Source organism: Schistosoma mansoni (assembly GCF_000237925.1).
Source record: "Schistosoma mansoni, WGS project CABG00000000 data, chromosome 3 unplaced supercontig 0192, strain Puerto Rico, whole genome shotgun sequence".
NCBI lineage: Eukaryota > Metazoa > Platyhelminthes > Trematoda > Strigeidida > Schistosomatidae > Schistosoma > Schistosoma mansoni.
In genome coordinates, this window is record NW_017386013.1 from 132,156 (window position 1) to 155,268 (window position 23,113).

General features: G+C 36.8%; 1 protein-coding gene across 1 annotated transcript in view; it reads left to right on the forward strand.

Annotated features, from left to right (window-relative positions):
* Nucleotides 1-22,592, forward strand: part of Smp_006970 (hypothetical protein) — a gene marked incomplete at its 3' end in the record, with an annotated part of 35,280 nt that extends 12,688 nt beyond the window's left edge. The window contains exons 3-8 of the mRNA XM_018791193.1: nt 3,954-4,114; nt 7,556-7,687; nt 8,926-9,012; nt 14,419-14,517; nt 19,941-20,000; nt 22,454-22,592. Of these exons, the coding sequence (XP_018645606.1) occupies nt 3,954-4,114; nt 7,556-7,687; nt 8,926-9,012; nt 14,419-14,517; nt 19,941-20,000; nt 22,454-22,592 (678 nt within the window). The remainder of the gene's footprint in view (nt 1-3,953; nt 4,115-7,555; nt 7,688-8,925; nt 9,013-14,418; nt 14,518-19,940; nt 20,001-22,453) is intronic.
* Between the last annotated feature and the right edge of the window lie 521 nt (nt 22,593-23,113).

Genomic DNA, 23,113 nt, shown 5'->3' on the forward strand with positions numbered 1-23,113 from the left:
ACAGATGTGATCTATCTGGTTCTCTGTGCTATGGTCCGGTGAGATCCATGTACCTTTGTGTATGCGTTTGTGTGGAAATATTGTGCCGGGTTTGGGGCCGGCAGTAACTCTAGAAGAGTTACAGGCGGAGTTAGCTTAAACCAAACAGAAAGACATTTAAGTGGGTATTTTAGTATTCCGGCTCAGCGAACAGAGAATGGTGACGGTCTGTTGCAACTGTGCTCAGACAATCGTTTATTTCCAACAAGCACTTATTTTAAGCATAAGGAGAGACATGGTCTAACACGGCGACCCCCTGCAGCAAACCAACGATGGACCCAAATAGACTATATTACCATCAGTCATCGTTGGAGAGGCTCGATAGAAGACTGTCGCTCGTTCTGGAGTACATGTTTAGACTCTGATCACGCTTTAATACAAACACGCATTTGCTTGAGCCTCACTGGAAGCAAAAAAGCCACATTGAGAAGACCCATTAGAGTTGAAATCAGCGATGAGAAAGTCAAAGGTAAATTCCAGTAACACCTGAAGTCACACTTAGGCAATTTCGAAAGCGAGTCTGACCCAGGTACTTTTATTACTTAGTATTCTCAGACACTTCACTCGACAAGTCCCCAAATCAGAACACGGTTGAACAGGAATGTAATTATATTTCAAATAAAAAGGTTGGATGGAAGTAGGAGTCACAATAAGAAAAACGTAAGTATACTTATAACTTTTACACAATACTCTAGGGTCTTCACCAAATCTCTACTAGCACTGAGTGGTTAGAAAATAGCCAATCAACCTGCCCCATCACAATCCTGCACGCGATATGCTTTAATCCAATCTGTATCCCACTAACAGAAAGATGTACGAACAGCTACGGAAACAGCAGCGACATCTATCAGTGATTTGAACCAAAGGGTCACGAAAAACCAGTGGATTTCTGCTAAGTCTATTGCACAAATAGATTCTTGTAAACTCATCCCATCAGGTTCCGAACACGATGAAGAGCGAAAACAAATGAGATCTAGGTTAACCAAAAGTCTACGGAGCCATCGTGGGCGACGAAAGCAAAAGAGATGGAAAAGGCAGCGACTGTAGGTAACACCAGACAGCTTTTCAAATCAATAAAAGAAACTGGAATTAAGAAGTCTAGTTTAAGTGAGACGATCTCGGAAAAAGACGTCACTCTTGTTTACTTTCAGTCCAGACGTTTAGTACGATGGTTGGAACACTAAGGAGCAGTTCAGCTGGCCTTCGGCTACTCTTCGGATACCCACCATTTCCAAACAACTTGGATGGAACATTGAAATAGGACTTCCGACTGTAATTGAGGTTCAAAAGGCTATAGCTAATCTGAAACGAAGAAGAGCGGCTGGTCCAGATGGATTGGCTTCAGAGGTCTTTAAATATGGTGGTCCAATTTTAGCGATTAGGTTGACCAATATTTTATCTAAAATATGGAAGTTGGATATAATCCCATCCGACTGGTCACAATCACTTATTGTCCCAATATATAAGAAGGGGTCAAAATCATCCTGTGATAACCATAGAGGAATTAGTTTGACTAACGTAGCATCTAAAATGTTAGCCTCAATAATTATCGGGCGCCTAACTAAGACTCGTGAACTCTAAACACGAGAAAATCAGGCTGGCTTCAGACCTGGTCGTGGCTGTATTGACCACACATTCACTATTCATCAGGTTTTAGAACACAGGCATGCTTATCGACGTCAGACAATGACAGTTTTTCTTAACTTTAAAGCAGCATTTGACTCTGTAGACCGAGAGGCTGTGTGGCAGTGTCTGTCATTGAAAGATGTACCTCAGAAGTACATAAACCTCGTGAAGGCTCTTTACTCGAATGCTACCAGTCGAGTGAGAGCTTATGGCGAACTGTCATATGATTTTACAATCTCAAGTGGTGTCCGGCCAGGCTGTCCACTATTCCCATTTTTGTTTAACTTTATTATAGACCTACTGCTGGAAATAACTCTTTCGTCGACTGAATTTTTATGAATTGATCTCCTACCAGGAGGTCCACTTATCGACTTAGAATACGCAGATGACATAGTCTTATTTGGTTAAAACGCTGATAAAATGCAGAATCTTCTGTTAGCACTCAGTAATAATGCCAGGATGTTTGGGATGCATTTTTCTCCGTCTAAATGTAAATTGTTACTCCAGGACTGACCTGCGTCAACACCTGAACTAAGGGTAGGGAGTGAAGTGGTCTGACGCGTCGAGAACTTCACTTATCTTGGAAGTCTGACAAGCCCTAATGAGTTGGTGTCTGACGAAATCTCAGCACGGATTCAGAAAGCTCGTTTGGCTTTTACCAACTTACGTCACCTATGGCGAAGACGAGATATCCGTCTATCAATGAAGGGACGAGTATACTGCACAGCAGTTCGCTCTGTTCTACTTTACGGCTGTGAAACATGGCCATTAAGAGTAGAAGGTACTCGGAAGTTACTAGTATTTGACCACAGATGTCTTAGAAATATTGCTCGCATCTGCTGGGATCACCGGGTAAATAATAGTGAGTTTAGACTCAGGGTATTAGGAAATGATGGTAAATCAGTGGATGAGGTCATGAATCTTCATCGACTGAGATGGTTGGGCCACGTGTTACGTATGTCTGAACACCGAATACCATGACGCGCTATGCTGACTAGTGTAGGGGATGGTTGGAAGAGAGTTAGGGGCAGCCAAACCAAAACGTGGCATCAGAGCTTGAAATCACTAGCTGGGGTCCGCGTGACTATCGTAACCAATGGTTGGAGACTCTAGGTGACATGGCTCAGAATCGATCACAATGGCGTTGGTGTATACACTCTTTATCTTCCCTTAAACCTTGAGATTAAAATTGCTTCATATCTGTCTTTCTTCCTGTAATATATCCTTATACAATCTTTCTTTTATATATTACTATCATTGAAGTGACTACTTCTATGAATTTGGTGTCCATCTTGTTGTGCTGATGAGGTATGGCAACTTGGATCAATGCATATGTGTGCCTGGTCCTGCGTTGTAACCGATTGACTGACTGAAGATGGCCATTCAATAACTTTAAATAAACAGAAACTTAAACGTTGCCACTGCCAATAAAATATCCGGTAGAGAAATATTCAGTATCCAGGTACACTAAAAATAGGTTTGGTACTGGTTTAACAAAGTTGTCCAAGTACAAACTATCAAAAACTTCAACATGGTGCACAAAAAATGAATAGTTGCGAATGTTTATCGTATATTCAGAAAGACGCGAAATGTTGCTGCCCTTTGGAAAGCATACGTGGAGTGATTTTCACTCACACATTCGTAATACATACAACATGATCATACAAGGGTTTCTAACTACGCAATGTACAATCAATAACATTAGTTGTCTAAGGATTATGCTCAGAATGACTGAAAAAGGGATCTGTCTTGAATGACTTCCTGTGCCAATGTGATTGAAACAGGTAAACTAACCACACTCATATCTGTACACTTATTTTCCAGTACTGAAATGACAGTCACATTCCATGGTGCTTCAAAGTAGTGTGACGTCCAATTATCGTGAGCTCATTCAAATTACTTACCGATCGACCAATGGTAAGTATTCTACCAATGAAACACAGGATACATGTCAACTTCAATATGATCTGGAAATTAGTAGTATCTCTCCTTTCAGCCTATAAATGTTTCGATTAGTTTCACCATATCCCACCACGGCTGTAATTTTTATTTTTCAAGTATAGGTTACTGACTAATCAGGGAATTTTTAAACTTCTGATAAATTTAAATGATTAAGTTCATTGAGTTATTGTCACCAAATATTATACAACTAGTTTTACGATAATATGCTGTCCATTTGATATACTTATTGTATTTTGATTAAGCTACTTTTTTCCAAAAAATCCATGTTCTAAAGTAATTATTTTTATCATAGCATGTTGAAACTTCTACTCTTCTTTTACTTATAGGAGCTCAGTGTTCAAGATGTAATTGATTCTGATTATCCAGATATTTCTCGACTGGGTGTATTACAAGGTGCAGGAGATGATAAACTCGGTCGTAAAATAATTGTTTTCTCCGCTTGTCGTCTACCAGCAGCTGATTTAATTGATCATCAACACCTCCTCATGTAAGTCATGACTATTTGATGGACCTGGGATTAAATGAGTCAGCATGTCAAAGCTCCAGGCTACTCAACGTTGATGGCTCAGTATTAAAGCATTCAACTTTCAGCCATTAAGTTGTAGTTTCGAATCGCACGCCACCTGCTTCTTTTTGGGAAACCAGTTAGCATCACTAACCTTCACACTTCGAGTGTGGCTCATACCCAAGTATCTGGTGAATGAGTCAATTAATTAACCAGTTAATTGACTCGTCTAGATGTAAAATTAAAGGGAGAGATTAATTTTGGTTAACCACTCAACTTTTTTAAATAAATGATACTATTTACCGTTTTGTTCAGTTTACACCTCTGAAATAGCATCATTCTTCTCACACAAATCCGTAATTTATAGTTTTTCCTGGGAAAGGTTAAGTCAAACATTGTTATGTATGCATTAGGATCTGTTTGATAGGATAATTCTATACATTTGCTACAATTATTATCTGCCAACTGCTTTTTCTTTAGTTGACGCTAAACCTATCGATGCACTACTGCTGATTGGCTTACTCGTTTCATACAAGCAAGTTACCGTCGTTGCTCTCTTGATGTTATATTCGGGCCTGCCTATAATAATCAAGCTATATTGGCTTGAACCATCGGTCCTATCATTACATGGGAGTCGGTTATAGGAAGGTAAAACTAAGTGTTGCAACTTGCTATCCGATGACGAAATCGTACTGCTGACTTTACTGTGAGATGCGGACGGGAGTATAGTTTTGCAGGAGCTCGATATTTAAGAAGACAATATCAAAGTGGAAAATCTCTGTATGTAGCAACAAAACATGAAATTAGGACACAGTTAAATTACCAACTAATAGTAGGAACAAGTGATCAAATAGTAACAACCATCATTATGGAAATATGAATTGGGGAAATGCTATCAAGGTTTTCCTCATACGTAAGGGATATCATTTATTAACAGAAAGCTCGATAACCTGAGGTCTTCCTAGCAAAAACTCTTGAGACTACTTTGTCCACAATCTAATCCCTTCCTCATTTCCTTATACTTCTTCTCTCCCTACTCTTACTTCGTCTCTTATGGCTTCATCTTATTTTCTACACCCTTGTAATTCCAATAATTCGAGTTCAGGGAATGTTATTCCTGGTTCTCTAAAGCCGTACTGCTAACAATGTCCTAAGCTTTTGTCGAGCTAGGGAATACAATTCATTACCCAGGACTTTAATATCTCGTCTCCTTGATGTCCTGTGTCTCCGAAACTCATACAGGATCCAGATACATTTTTGCCGTCAGAAGCCTCATTTCTTAATCACGAAGTCACTGCTGCTTTTACTCCCTGTGATCGATCTTTAGGAATTCCCTCGTTTTTAAAGATTTTTACTTTTCTGAAACTTGTATGGAACCCAAATTATTTATTTATTTTTGTAACTAGAAGATTGTAAATACCTTTGTTGTCCATCAGATACTAAGTTAAATATTTGTTCAAAGTAAATAGTTTAACACACTTCAACAGAATAGGCCACTACCCTGTTTGAGGCAGACAATCTAAAATAAAGCGTGCAGTTTTCATATGATGATAGATACATATATGCCATTTTCAACTAAATTTTTGTTAGGCTTTCAAATTATTGCTTTAATTAACGTAGTTACGTGTGTGTGCGTGTGAAGTATGTGCATTTGCGGACTGTTTTACTTGTATGAATCAATACGGACTTTAATGATTCTGTATAATGAATTTGATCAGTCAGGTTTTTCATTCATCAAAAAATACTGTATCATCACACATGATAAACTTATCAGGAATCCGATTACCATAAGCACAAAACTGTGATTTAGGTAGTGGATTCTTTCAGTTTTTGAGTAATAATTGTTCGGAAAAGTTTATGACTTTCAAAAAGATCAATAACTTGGTTAATTCCCATAAAGCACTTTATAGATTAAGGAACTTTTTTATGAAATAACGTTGTGTGGCTCAACTCAAGTGTCAACTATCGAATGCTGAGTTTGGACTACATTACAGTTATTTGTGGTTTTTAGTAGCTGGTGGTATCTATAATACCCACTGACTATGATTGAAGGCTAAGTACACAAATTTCTGTGTTCAGTTAAAATGGATTACATTGGTTAAAAATTAGTCAAAATCTTTTGTCAAATAAAGCACGTGTCTTGTGACTTTTGGAGAAATATTAACACTAATTTTCTATTAGTAAAGGGTTAAAACTGTGTCGCCTGTACTGTCTCGAAAATCGGGTTTACATATACCATTCTCATTTACTCAGGGTCTGGTTCAAAGCTAAATTGAGGAGGGTAGTATGAAAGAACTTTCATAGCAATCTCTGTCAATGGAGAGGAGATATTAGACATCCCGAATGCTAGGGGAACATCGGGTTTATATGGCCAAACAGGTTGACAAAGCTACGAAATTCAGCGGGCTCGACATTTCGACAGGGATTGAGTCCCAGACGGTGATAAAGAAGAAAGCGGGATGGCGAGCGTACAACTGCAAGAGCGACTTATCAAAAGTGGGACAGGTGTGGTATAAGCTGCTTTTATGGACAGATATAAGTAGTATGTAGCAGGAATGTGAAGTTGGTTGCTTACCAGCAGAAGTTTGAAATAAAGAGAACAGGAAGGAAAGCGGAGAGCAATCTGAATAGTGACCGAGTTGGAAGAATGATGGAATATGTAAAGGACAACTCAAGGGAGATGTACAGATGATGTATTTGATGTATGATTTTCATATTTTATAAAGGCACTGTGTAACTTTGCATAAAATAATAAATTGGTCTTCCCCACCAAATCTTCATTCACTATACAACTAACATAATTATGAAGCTTTACACTGGATATGACTGACCTAACTACAGTACATATTAACCTTTGAAATAACCAGTAATTTGCCTTTGTTCGTTTACCAGACTTGATCGGTTAACTACTGTTGATCGATATAAACTGCTTATATGAGTGTAGTGAACGAGAACTTAGCGTGGAGAAAACCAATTTATTGTTTAATGCTCAATCACACAATCGGTTTATTAAAATGTGGAAATCATAAATCAAATACATCGTTTGCAAATCTTTGGATTGTCTCTTACAAGCTTCAGTGTTCCTTCACTGCTGTTGTTACCTATATTAATTTCAATTTCTTCCTCTCTTCTCTTCATTTCAATTTTCTCAACCTTTTGCTCACATACAGTCCACTTCCGATCAGTGTTACATACTACTTATATCTGTCAACGTAAGTAGCATACACCTCACGAGTATCTCAGTACTTACAAGTCTGTGTACAGCTTTGTTTCTGGTATGTGCTAACACTCCTAATATTGGATTATTATTCCTGTTACCTTTTAAAACTTTAAATGTAAAACAACTTAAACGTTTATACCTGAACTTATTCTAATAATCTATGTTAATTTTTCATATATATATATATATAATTACCATTTTAGGTATATTACTAAAACATTGGAACAATATGTCAGTATTGATTACGTCCTAATTTACTTCCACTTCGGACTTACTAACAAAAATCGACCTAAATTTAAATGGCTTGTTCAAGCTTATAGAACATTTGGGCGCAAGTAAATTGCTCACTATTTTATTATTGAATGACCAACACTATTTTATCGTTATTTTTCACTTTTGATGGACTCTAAATGATGCTTATTTTCATTTGAAATAGGATAAATATGGCGAATAACTCGGTATACCTACGTTTGGTTGGGAGATTTCTGTAGATTAGTTTACGTTGGAGTTCGTTTTTATCTCCGATTGATAGCAACCATAGAACCTTTACGAATCAGGGAGTACTGGATAACCATTGGATCTTGAAATGATACTCCTCACTAGTGTGCACTTGAGTTCTCTCCATAGCCCAAATCCATGGCTTTCAGTGTTTACGACGATTTTCGTTACCTTTAGACCACTTAGTAGTAGTAATCCAATGAGCTCATAAAAGTGGAAAAAAATTAAGCTTGATTCATAGTTAATCAATGTCTTTAAAGATATATCGGTGAATTGAAGGTTTAAACCATGCCATCGACTATCTCAGATCACTTAATCTTGATATACTAATGATCTCACTATTATAAACACTTGATATGTTTCATATTACTAACGGAAGACCTTATTAGTTGTATATTTTTTGTTTTATTCGGCTCTTTCTGAATCCCTTATAACTTCTCCCTCTGAGTAGTTATTATTGACCTGGTAGATTACTGGGATAGATCTTAATAATGGCTGTAAATGTTACTCAATGAATATAGAACAGATAGAATTTAGCCGTCAGTGGAATCCACAACGCGCGTTTCGTCTCATTCGGAACTCGTCATCTGGATATGGGTAGATATTTGTCTGTTTTTAATGTCGTCATTTGTATTGTCCGAAATTCTTGGCATTGAATTTCATGCTAATCCCATATCTTGAAAGTTATACCGTTGAGACCTCTGTTTCATGTATTTTTAGTTCCTTATCCAGTTATACATTGAATGGTGATATATTATTCCCGTTAATTCATCGATGTTTACTTTATCAGTAGTAGAGAGTACCCTTTATGTAATTGTTGTATTATATAAAATGATAACATAAGGGATTAGTTACATCAAGACTGCGTTACTAAAGAAAATTAGTCGTTGATGAGTTCAGAAATACAACACGTAATAGTTGAAAATCAAATACTCTAATTAATTAACTATTAAGTTAATAATAATCCTTCGTCTCATATTTGATAACATTTTTGTCAGGTTGACGTTAACAGTTTCCATATAATTTATTTGAAATTAGTTTATTATTGCCTTTTTTTATTTACCTCTCTCTTCAGTTTTCGTAAAAATTTGAAAACACTTTACATAGTACATCCTACTACTGGTATAAAAATTTTATGGACTCTTTTCAGACCATTTATCAGGTAGGATTATATTCCATCTATACGTTTGTTAGTTAATATATCTATACATATTCATAGTTGTAAATATTATTTTTGAATATTGTCAATGTATTATGTGATTGATTTTTAGATTGATTGTATTAGAATAATGTACGATTGTTTACGGTTAACTTTATTAAAAAGTATAAGCGGTAAATAAATAACGATGAAATAATAACTTAATACTTACTTAGTTACGCCTGTTACCTCTCGTGGAGCATAGGCCACAGACTAGGGATATCCAAGGAACTCTGTTACGGTCTCTCCTCTCAAGGTTTTACCGTAGCACTGTTCTTCGTTTTGATGTCTACCTTCGATTCCCGGTACAATGCGTTCTTTGGTTTGCTTCTTTATCTTTTCCTTCAGGTATCCAAACCCGATGCTTGCCTCATGATACAACTTGATGGTTTTCTCAATGTGTTCCCTATCCACTTCCAGTGTCCTTTCCTAATTTCTTCTTCGTCTGGAAACCGGTTTTTTTTGTCACAGTGGGTTGTTGCTGATAGTGTCTGGCCAATAGATCTGAAGTATCTTGTATAGACAACTTTATAAATACCTTTACTTTTTTTCGTGGTGGTAGTAGTTCTCCAAATTTCAGCTCCGTACAATAGAACTTTCTTGACATTTGTATTAAAAACTTAAATAATTTTTAATACTTGTGTCCACTCCAAAATTTAATTTGAAATTCAGATATACAACTTAATTTTATGAGATATTACAAATAGTATTTGTGTGGTGTACCCTACTTATGTTGACAGAAATGAGTAGTATGTTTATTCATTTATTTATTTATTTATTTAATCACATACACATTGGTACAAAAGGGCACCGGATACATATGCGCCACACAAAATAATGAGAGTAGGAGGAGAAAGGGGGAAGATGCGTATATATAAAAGAAGGAAAAAAAAGAGAAGAGTAATGATGGGGGAAACTGAAAAGTACAACCAGAAGAACTCTCTCAGTTAAGAAAGTTATGACCACTCTTTATGAAGAAAGTAAAAGAAGGTTACAGCAGGATCGCAACTGGCTTCTATTCTGAGCCATATCTGATAACGTCTCTAGCCACTGTGCTGCACCATTTCTTGGACCCCAGCCAGGAAGTCGTGAAGGACCAACAGAAACTAGCCCTTTGTAGCTTTCTTTCATGCCACGACACCATGTCATACACTGACCACCTCTCCGCTTTTTCAACCAGTCCCAGAGTCGGCAAATAATGCACGACGTGGAAGTCTCTGGGACGACATTCGTAAAACATGTCCAAGCCACCGAAGTCGGTGTTTCAAGATGGTGACACCAATTGAATTATCGTCTCTGCGCCCGAACACACGATGCCGAACCTCTGCATTACTAACATGGTGTTGCCACTGAATGTCAGCAATCCTTCGGAGACAACGATGATGGAACACAGAGAGACGTCTAACATCCTCAACTCGGAGAGGCCAGGTTTCACAAGCATAGAGCAAAACTGCTCTCACCGACGCGTTGTAGATCCGACCTTTTACAGACAGACTTACATCATGAGGGCGCCAAAGATGGCCCAGATTGGCATAAGCTGCTCTAGCTTTCATTATACGTGCATCGATCTCACCACTCACGCCACCGCCAGCACTTATGTAGCTACTTAGATACACGAACTTCTCAACTACTTCAATCTGCTCACCATCCAGGGTGAGTACAGGATTAGAATCCTGCCAGTCTTGTAGGAGTACTTTGCACTTGGAGGGTGCAAAGCACATGCCGTACCTGCGGACACTGATTGCCAACTGATTAAGTGCAGATTACATGCCTTGAGCATTATCACACAGTAAGACAATATCATCCGCATAATCAAGGTCGAGAAGTTGTTCTCCAGGCAGCAGATCCACACCGCCATCACTTACATCCATCAGAGCTGTTTCCAGAATGTCATCGATGGCAAAGTTGAAGAGGAATAGTGAGATTGGGCAACCCTGCCTAACCCCACTGCTTGAATGGAACAAGGAAGAAAGGTGGTTGTATGCCCTCACTCTGCCTGAGGTGTTCGTGTACAGGGCCTTTAAGATGTTAATAAACTTCTCAGGCACACCCTTCTTCAATAGACAATCCCAGAGGACAGTCCTGTCCAACGAATTGAAGGTAGCCCTGATATCAAGATACACTACGATGTAACACCAATCAGGTGTAGAATGCCTGGTAGCAGAAGCTTGAGAAGATTAAATTGAAGAGAACACTGAGGAGAAAATAGAGCAATTGTAATAACAATGGAATTGGAAGAATCATGAAGCATGTAAAGGACAGCTGAATGAATATATCCAAATAATGTATTTAATGCTTGGTTTTCATATTTTACGAAAGCACTCTGTAATTTTGCAACAAATAATAAACTGGTTTTTTCCTACTTGAGTTCTCGTTAACTACATTGTTAACAGAATCTTCAATGTAAAAGTTTGTAATGTTTCTTCGATGCAACCATTATAGCTGACCAGCCCAACTTCACCTGCTACTGAAGAAATTGAAATCAGTTTTCTGATTCCAAAGAAAATATATTAAAGTTCTATTTTTTCAAAGATGAAGTAATGAAGCAATTCCTACTGTGTCTATACTTATAACAAGAGAATTTTGTTAACTGGTCTGTACTCGTACTACTTTCTGGAGCCTGTTTTTTGACTCGTTAGCATATGGTGTTTTTCGTTAGTTGGAGTAAATTAATAATTCTACTTATGCTGGTGTTTTATAAAAATCCGAATAAACTCTCATGTCTTTCACTTTTGCCTTAGATAAAAAGTATACTATTCTTGATTGTTTCTGTAAACTTAGTCATCATGCTACATATCGATTCGCAGACACTGATATGATAATAAAATTCTCATCCGATTAAAGATTGTTTTCTTTATAAGCCCATAACATTGCACAATCGTTCACAATTTGAATTACAATCATTCAACATCATATCAACTCCATTAATCAACTTTTTATAGTCATATGTTTTTTTGTTTGTTGCTCTCTACATATATCAATAGATATTTCATATCACTAGATTTTCTATTTGCATTAAAATAACGCCTTGAGGTTTACTGGTTAACGGCTGGAGTTGTCCTTAGTGGTCAATAAGTGTGTTGTATCTAGCAATTTCGGCTATTTTCCCTTTGATTGATCGGTTTAATGGTACATGTTAGGGTGTAGTTTACATTCTGGATTTCACTTGAAATGTCTGGAGTTATCCTTAACTATCTACAGTGAACATATCAATGTGGCTCACTCCACTATGCTGGATGAAGAAAAAAAACAAATGTTACGGTTTGGAATGAAATCCCTAATGAAAATTTACACTTGAATACGCGAAACCCAAAAGCCAAACGAACAGAAAAGTGATCGTAAAATGCTAGATACAACACATCTATTGAACATTGAAAACATTGCGGATAACCCCCAGCCTAGTTCACCCGCCATTCGAGTCGCTTGTTTATACTAGTTTGGAACTGATTTATTTCAGCCCAATTCATAATACAGCTGAAATATAACTAATAAAGTAATGTTTATTAAACACACTATAGCTTTAAATAATTTTCTGAAAATCATCGGTAACATATATGTGGAAAATTGTAAAAAAAATTCCTGAAAGTTACCTTTTATGTGTTTGTCTATATAGATTGGAATGTGTTACACGTGAGATAATTTACAACAAATATAAGATGTGATTGTTGTCTCTAAATATTCGATGTTTATTCATTAATGTAGGATAACTGTTTTTAGTCAAATTTTATGATGAGACGGCATACATTTGTAATACAGTTAATGCATTTGTATTTGACTACTACCTATTGGCGGTTGACATATAAGATCAAATTAAAGAATAAAAAATACGTTAATTAATAATTAAGACAAAATGATATCCCATCTCTGTGTAAGAGCTAGGGGTTTCAAAAGTGAACCATCTAGTAATATGTATGGTTTAGCTGTACGCGTCAGTTTTAATCTCGTATAGTAGACCTTAAATGACTGACGTAACTGATAACCTCTTACTGGTGTACATACATACTTACGACATATCCTGTTTTACAAAGTCATGGCTTTAGCAGTAAAGATACTCAAGCTTTGACCATCTGATTTCTGATTCGAACAATGCTCTACCTAATTCAAATTTAAATTATCCACTCTAAAAGATATAAGATTAATAAAAACTGAATAAATGTTCTACTATTATCTTCTACCTTAATGCTTGTCACTGACTTCGTAATCGCTTTCTATAACCTTAGACTACTATACTTGAACTCAAAAATAGGGAGAAGGTGCAGAATATGAGTAAAACTTGGGGTCCACGTGATCATCGTGACCAATCATTAGAATCGTTTGCAATGGCACAGATGCATCCACTTTTTGTCTGCTCTTAAATTCTAAGTTTTGGAATTCACCATTAATTTTTTTGTTCCACTGATTTTTATTTCCTCAATTTGTATCTTTGATGCCTAATTTTTTCTAGTACCACTAATACTGTTATTACCTCTACCACTCCGGGATTCGGTCTGACAACTTGAACCGATGTATACATGTATCAAACTCTATATTGCTTTTGACTGACTGGTTTTCAAGGAATATTTGTAGACTCCCAACACTGCGAAACGCACGCGTTGATCAAATTCGCACTTTTATAAAATTAATATTTCTTACCTATCTGTTATTCACTTATGTTATTGTCTGCACTTTCGTAAAGGTACCATTAAATTATGCCTTATCCAAAGTGATGATTATAACAAACACCCCTAGCGCGATATTTGCGTTTTATTTTTTTCACTTCGTGCTATAATTTGTGGATAATATATACCATGTGTCTGTTACGTGCTTAATTATTTCAGACGTATGTGATATTTTCAAAAACCGTTTTTTAAAAAAATAGATTTTGTAACGATTAGTTTAAATTGTAGTTAGTTTTCGTTATGGATTAATCGGTGTTAGAAAGCAGACCAATGGATTTCATCTAAGTAGTCTAAAGATTAAGTACTCACTACACGATCTTTAGGTCCAGGTTCTGAAACTTAGTGAGGTCGTCGGTGCACACCACTGAGTAGCTTTATGCTAGGAAGAAACTACTTACTGTCTAGTGATCTCGGTTTAGTATTGATATACTAACAAAAAAGTATGTACAAAGGCTAACTTATAATGTGCTTTTAAGACTATACATTTAAACTTAACCTTAACATCAACAACGGAAAGATTCAATCACTGACAAATGAAATAATATCCTATCTTATGTTATGAATATAACTGTCGAATTGATTTTATCTGATAGAAATTGGTTATTATCAGTATTACTTACATTTGACCAGCTATTAGCTATAAACTCTATCTTGTTCACAACTTTTCTGTCTTTTCTCTCATTTCAAACAAATAAAAAAATGAATATTTCAGTTCTAAAATGTCAAATAAAGTAGTTTATGCTGAAACATTATCCGAATTAGAAGAAACTTTATTCGTTGATCAATTGCCAATACCACAACGTGTTTTAAAGTAAGAGTGTTTTTATATGAACAACAATGTTTTGTAGTTTATATAGGTATCCTTCATTGCATTCATTGTGAATTTGTCGATTCAAGTAAATATGACCATTTCCGCTTACTATTGAACTTAAATCAGAATCTACCTCTCCTATTACGTAATTATCATCACACACACACACACACGGAAAGTCTATTTATTAAAATTGTTGTCTTTGAAAAACTTATCGACATTTTCATCCTATGGTATGAAGAAATGTGATTTACGTATATATGGTGGAGATTTGTAGCTCGGGTGGATGATTTAGGTCGAGTTTTGTTCTCTGAACTGGATGGTTTGATCGTGGGGCTCATTGTTCTTCTGAACATAATCAGCACAAATTTCTACCTTAAGTTTATGCTGATGATATTGCGTGGAAGAACAATGAAAGTTTCACGATTAAAACATCCAGGTAATAGAACAAATGTGTACCAAAAGTTATTCTAATTTGAACTTAAATAATAAACCTGCATATTATTAGTCTATACCTTAGTTTTCCAGTTGATAGGAACTAGATGGTTTGTTAAAGTTACTTTTAGATAATGATAAATAATTAAACAAAATAAGCCTGTTAATTCATTAATTTTTAATAAGCATGCATTGTCGTTCCTGCCATTGTTCATTATAATACATACAGTTAAGAGAAATCTTAAAATTCAAGTTGGTGATAGCAAAACTATTAATTTATGGTCGTTTATTTCCAACAAGCACTTATTTTAAGCATAAGGAGAGACATGGTCTAACACGGCGACCCCCTGCAGCAAACCAACGATGGACCCAAATAGACTATATTACCATCAGTCATCGTTGGAGAGGCTCGATAGAAGACTGTCGCTCGTTCTGGAGTACATGTTTAGACTCTGATCACGCTTTAATACAAACACGCATTTGCTTGAGCCTCACTGGAAGCAAAAAAGCCACATTGAGAAGACCCATTAGAGTTGAAATCAGCGATGAGAAAGTCAAAGGTAAATTCCATTAACACCTGAAGTCACACTTAGGCAATTTCGAAAGCGAGTCTGACCCAGGTACTTTTATTACTTAGTATTCTCAGACACTTCACTCGACAAGTCCCCAAATCAGAACACGGTTGAACAGGAATGTAATTATATTTCAAATAAAAAGGTTGGATGGAAGTAGGAGTCACAATAAGAAAAACGTAAGTATACTTATAACTTTTACACAATACTCTAGGGTCTTCACCAAATCTCTACTAGCACTGAGTGGTTAGAAAATAGCCAATCAACCTGCCCCATCACAATCCTGCACGCGATATGCTTTAATCCAATCTGTATCCCACTAACAGAAAGATGTACGAACAGCTACGGAAACAGCAGCGACATCTATCAGTGATTTGAACCAAAGGGTCACGAAAAACCAGTGGATTTCTGCTAAGTCTATTGCACAAATAGATTCTTGTAAACTCATCCCATCAGGTTCCGAACACGATGAAGAGCGAAAACAAATGAGATCTAGGTTAACCAAAAGTCTACGGAGCCATCGTGGGCGACGAAAGCAAAAGAGATGGAAAAGGCAGCGACTGTAGGTAACACCAGACAGCTTTTCAAATCAATAAAAGAAACTGGAATTAAGAAGTCTAGTTTAAGTGAGACGATCTCGGAAAAAGACGTCACTCTTGTTTACTTTCAGTCCAGACGTTTAGTACGATGGTTGGAACACTAAGGAGCAGTTCAGCTGGCCTTCGGCTACTCTTCGGATACCCACCATTTCCAAACAACTTGGATGGAACATTGAAATAGGACTTCCGACTGTAATTGAGGTTCAAAAGGCTATAGCTAATCTGAAACGAAGAAGAGCGGCTGGTCCAGATGGATTGGCTTCAGAGGTCTTTAAATATGGTGGTCCAATTTTAGCGATTAGGTTGACCAATATTTTATCTAAAATATGGAAGTTGGATATAATCCCATCCGACTGGTCACAATCACTTATTGTCCCAATATATAAGAAGGGGTCAAAATCATCCTGTGATAACCATAGAGGAATTAGTTTGACTAACGTAGCATCTAAAATGTTAGCCTCAATAATTATCGGGCGCCTAACTAAGACTCGTGAACTCTAAACACGAGAAAATCAGGCTGGCTTCAGACCTGGTCGTGGCTGTATTGACCACACATTCACTATTCATCAGGTTTTAGAACACAGGCATGCTTATCGACGTCAGACAATGACAGTTTTTCTTAACTTTAAAGCAGCATTTGACTCTGTAGACCGAGAGGCTGTGTGGCAGTGTCTGTCATTGAAAGATGTACCTCAGAAGTACATAAACCTCGTGAAGGCTCTTTACTCGAATGCTACCAGTCGAGTGAGAGCTTATGGCGAACTGTCATATGATTTTACAATCTCAAGTGGTGTCCGGCCAGGCTGTCCACTATTCCCATTTTTGTTTAACTTTATTATAGACCTACTGCTGGAAATAACTCTTTCGTCGACTGAATTTTTATGAATTGATCTCCTACCAGGAGGTCCACTTATCGACTTAGAATACGCAGATGACATAGTCTTATTTGGTTAAAACGCTGATAAAATGCAGAATCTTCTGTTAGCACTCAGTAATAATGCCAGGATGTTTGGGATGCATTTTTCTCCGTCTAAATGTAAATTGTTACTCCAGGACTGACCTGCGTCAACACCTGAACTAAGGGTAGGGAGTGAAGTGGTCTGACGCGTCGAGAACTTCACTTATCTTGGAAGTCTGACAAGCCCTAATGGGTTGGTGTCTGACGAAATCTCAGCACGGATTCAGAAAGCTCGTTTGGCTTTTACCAACTTACGTCACCTATGGCGAAGACGAGATATCCGTCTATCAATGAAGGGACGAGTATACTGCACAGCAGTTCGTTCCGTTTTACTTTACGGCTGTGAAACATGGCCATTAAGAGTAGAAGATACTGTCAAGTTACTAGTATTTGACCACAGATGTCTTAGAAATATTGCTCGCATCTGCTGGGATCACCGGGTAAATAATAGTGAGTTTAGACTCAGGGTATTAGGAAATGATGGTAAATCAGTGGATGAGGTCATGAATCTTCATCGACTGAGATGGTTGGGCCACGTGTTACGTATGTCTGAACACCGAATACCATGACGCGCTATGCTGACTAGTGTAGGGGATGGTTGGAAGAGAGTTAGGGGCAGCCAAACCAAAACGTGGCATCAGAGCTTGAAATCACTAGCTGGGGTCCGCGTGACTATCGTAACCAATGGTTGGAGACTCTAGGTGACATGGCTCAGAATCGATCACAATGGCGTTGGTGTATACACTCTTTATCTTCCCTTAAACCTTGAGATTAAAATTGCTTCATATCTGTCTTTCTTCCTGTAATATATCCTTATACAATCTTTCTTTTATATATTACTATCATTGAAGTGACTACTTCTATGAATTTGGTGTCCATCTTGTTGTGCTGATGAGGTATGGCAACTTGGACCAATGCATATGTGTGCCTGGTCCTGCGTTGTAACTGACTGACTGACAGACTGGTATGAGCAGTCCCGTGTCCTTATTGGTCCTTTGTCCTCCTAGTCCTTCCAGTTGAGTCCAGAACGTCAATAACAGCTTCAACTACGCTAATCGTATACTTCAAACATACTTGGTTTATACACCAGCCAAACAGAACTCATCACACCATAAATTAGGAAATAACATTTACACAAGCTCAAGCCAAAAAGTGGCTGTACTTGTGAGAGACGGAAATTAATAAACTAAACATTTAGTGGCCTTATATCTGACTCCAGTTATATCGTATAAATGATTATTGTCAAAATTGACATGCTGACTATTCTCGTATAGGATAATGGATTTAATTCCCTTTGGTGTATAACGGAATTAAATAAATCGAACGCGAGAGTGGATCTTTAAATACCCATATGTTGTACACTCACTGATCTGGACAGGAAATGAGAGGGATGAAACCAATAGAAGTGAGCGAAGCGAAATGACGAGCGGTGAAGGCGTGTAAGCCAACTATATTTAATCAAGCGTCAATCAATATTGATAGCCAGATAAAAATGGGTTACAGACATGTGATGAGTAGATTAAGAAGTATACACACATGGGCTCATATAAAAACATTCAAGATTAGTAAGCGAATTATTAAAAGGGTGAAAATATGACTCAAGATGAATGGAGAAATTGGCCTGTCCAGAAGCTAGAATAAGGTAATATGGGCTTAACTTAGCAACCGACACTACAAGCATAACTTAAAAACAGTAAATCGTACAGCAATAGTCTATAGGTCTTACAGTTTATCAAAACTTGGTGAGATATGTCCATATGAAATTATCTTAAACTGCGAAACACAGCTATTCACATCATAAACTATATTTACACATTTATCAGGCATGTATTCACATGGTTAGCTTGGAACTACACCTTTGTGGGTGTTTGCAATTGACTGGCTTTTCAGACTGACAAATTTGCTGGATCGGTGTATGAACTTGTGGTCCTTTGGTTGCGAAACCAAACCATTTAACTCAATTTATGGTCTCTCCCTTTCCCTCTGCTACTACATAGCTATTGTAGTTATGTTAATAACTTCTGCATACTGATTGTTTTGTTCTCAATTAAATTTATTTCCTTACTCCTGTTACCCCTCGTGGAGCATAGGCCACAGACTAGGGATATCCAAGGAACTCTGTTACGGTCTCTCCTCTCAAGGTTTTACCGTAGCACTGTTCTTCGTTTTGATGTCTACCTTCGATTCCCGGTACAATGCGTTCTTTGGTTTGCTTCTTTATCTTTTCCTTCAGGTATCCAAACCCGAGCTTGCCTCATGATACAACTTGATGGTTTTCTCAATGTGTTCCCTATCCACTTCCAGTGTCCTTTCCTAATTTCTTCTTCGTCTGGAAACCGGTTTTTTTTTGTCACAGTGGGTTGTTGCTGATAGTGTCTGGCCAATAGATCTGAAGTATCTTGTATAGACAACTTTATAAACATCTTTACTTTTTTTCGTGGTGGTAGTAGTTCTCCAAATTTCAGCTCCGTACAATAGAATTGTCTCAACGTTCTTATTGAAAACTATGACTCTGATGATGACTGATAATTCTTTCGAGTTTCATTTACAATTCAATTGTAGAAATCCTCCACTTGCTCTTCCAATCCATGCCTTATCATCTGCATTATATCTTCCTTCTTTATCAATTAAATGTACCATGTAAATCTGATTGTACAGCTTGAAGTAGAATAATATCTCTAAAGTTAAATCTTTTCATAGAATGTTTTAATCTACTTGAACAAATGGGATTCATTTTTCGCTTTTTTTAACTCCCGTCTTTTTATTTGTTGATGTTGTATCTCAATTAATTAACTAATTATTAATGATACCGTTGTTATTATTGTGATAAGTTTGCTTTGTTTTATTCGTTCATTTAAGCTATGATAAATCCATTGTAAAATATCTACCACCAAGATCTATTCCGAAAATTCAAAAAGAGTAAGCAAGTTATCGCTAATTAATTAGCTAATTAGATCAATAATTGTGAATTTATTACCTGTTTAACAAAAATGTAATACAGTTTTTCATTAAGATACTTTTACGTTATGCCTATCAATCACTGTTATAACTTTTGAATCCTTGACTTTTTTTTGCTTAGTGGTACAAAGACTGCTATTCGACAATGCTTAGTAAACACGAAAGAATGCTGATAACAATTTATTTGATTCGACAACTTCAGGGTTTTCAGCTTCAAGCACAAATCAGTTAAGGATTTTAACAAAAGTTTTTAAACCTAAAAAAATTAAAAGAAAATGAAAGGTGACAAATAGATCTACGCCTTTGTGATTGATTTTGAGCTATTCCAATCTATATCTCCGTATTATTGGTTACGATAATGACGCTCACTCCTACTAAGTAGTCTGTACCTACATTCCCATCTACATTGCTCGTTCTTACAGTCAATGAATACATGGAATGATACCATATCTTCATTTGACAGCGCTTGGCTTTCAGAAAGCAATATCACCTTAGTTATTCACAATGCATAAAGCATTATAGAAGATACTTTCATATAATGCTTCGGATTAATAACATTTTGTGATGGTTCCGTTATATAGTGAAAATTGTACGAGATTAAACCAATGTCTCATGAAACATTTACACAGATTCCCATCAAAACTCACGTCAATAATGAGTTCATTTGTTTGCTTGTTGGTTTAATCTAAATATTATCCATAGCCTATGTGCTGAATAATAAATGCTATTAAATTCACTTGGTGTTGTTTGCTTGTATCTTCCCATTGTTGTTTAGGATTGCAATTTGTCATCCCTTGTTGACATATATGCATCCTGTGCGGATTGCCTCGATATTGCCTTTTCAGTCACAAGCTTCATAAACAAAAGTTCAGGACGCGTGTTTCGTTCCACTTGGGAATCGTTAAATGGATGTACCTGTATCCTAAAGTTGATGTTCACCCAGAGACCAGAACCCAGTACCGTTCTCTTCAAACGTTATCACATAACCCACTTAGCTGCTGAGTCCTGATAGCCATTAGCTTGTGTAATGGGGTGAAGTTTTAGTTAATTTTGTATCGTTTGTTTAAATCCTCAACCCTGGGATGCAGGTACTTCCAGCTGACAAGTCCCAAATAAGACGAAACACACGTCCTGTATTCCACTGCTAGCCACTAGCCACCTTTGCTTATAAATTAATACTGTTGTTTAATCCTGTAAATTATCATCTTATTTTACCCACATTTCGGAGAATTTGAGCGTAAAAGAGAAGTCTTTAAGAAATTGATCTGCTCAAATTAGTGAATTTATATGTAGCGAAATATCGAAAACTTAAACCTGAAAAAGCCTGCTTATAAACTTTAATAAAATTCCTAAATCACGTAAAATCATCGTTATATACGATTAAGTTTCATAAGGTTTTGAGCGATAAGTTCTTTATTTAAATGATCTATGCACTCTTTCGATAATCAAGCGATATTCACATTTCAAGGCCTTTTGATTTGTTTCCGTAAACGATTAGAGATGTTTGTGCTTTCCTGGGTTTTGTTGCTAGGGGATGGATGTGGCTATTGGTTTTCTAAAATGAATAGGGACGTTAGTTAGTTGTCTTGATGTAATGTGTAATACACCAGACCCACTAAGCAAAAGGGAAGATTGAAATGAGTAGGAATATTTAATTGCCACACTAAATTGTAATGTACACAAATTATTAGTACGCATCCGACTCTCCTTCTGACCAAGAGGACGTGTACGCTGAAACCTTTAGTAGATGTCAGACATATTCCTTTCATTAGCGCCTGTCTTTTATGATGTCTCACCGTTCTGGCATTTAGGTGGCGTATCATTTGATTACACACTTTACTCAGTCATGTTGATGATAGTGTGTAGTCGGCCAATCAAAAACCTCCGAATGACAGTTAGATGTGATTGGCCAAGAAGTTTAATTCTCTAAGGTGTGTTTTTGCATGTGAATCAGGTTAGGCTAATGAATTCCCTTCTTCGCTGTTTGCCTTCTCACTCGGTACCTGGTTAGGGGCTTTAAAATAGGAAGTGTGTGTATTAACATTAGTCTCGAACACTGAGTATCATAATACAGTTGTTTAGTAAATATCTTATGCCAATGTGGTATGATAACTTGAACCAATGAATACATGTAAGGTTCTACGTTGCGTATGGTTGACTAAAGGGATTTCTCATTCAGCCACTACGGTTCAGATTCGAACTCTTCCACCCCTTTCTCAATTTGAGCAACCGAAAAATATCATTAACCCTCACATAAACACTAGCTCATTAGCAAGCACATAAATGTCCACTTAGTAAAATAAGTTACTTATGTAATTTGTGAGTACTTGAGTTCATACATGTCTGTCTCAAATCGTATGTTAAGATTCTGACACAATATTACATAATATTCGTATTATCTTTTATTCTTTCAGTTCTACTTCTCGAGTATGTGCACCTTATATACCATCGTTGCCTGACGCCGCTTCAGTATTCTCTGGTGTATATGAAGAACCGTGCAAAGATGTTACTCCAGAACCTCAACAACAATTTAATGTTAGTTTACAATTGTAAGTATGTAACGTTTAAATATATATTAGTATTAAATTGTGCAGATTACTGGATTTCATTTGAATCACGAGTCGATTCAAGTTAGATAACCATTAGAAGCCTGAGAGCACTAGACCATCTCCTCATCCTAATATGGGACTCCTCGGCAGTAAGCATTTACGACCTTGCAGCCAGAAATAGAATCCAGGATCTTTGGTCTTGCGCTCAAACGCTTAGCCTCCAGACCACTGGGCTGGTATCCAAAGGCGTACATATTTAACTTCAAGCACTTCATCATTTTGCGCAACCACCTCCCACTGTCTCAGGTAGCTACTTCCCCCCTATCGAACTCGGTTTAGTTCCACCGGTCACGGCTTCCCACTGGAACTCCGGAAACTTATATATATATATATATATATATATATATATATAATCCATACACTTACTGTATATTATGTTATATTATGTTCTGTATAGCGTAAACAAAGTTTTGATTTCAATTAGAATCTAAACTTTAAATTGAAGCATTGTTCTTTCCTCCCCCT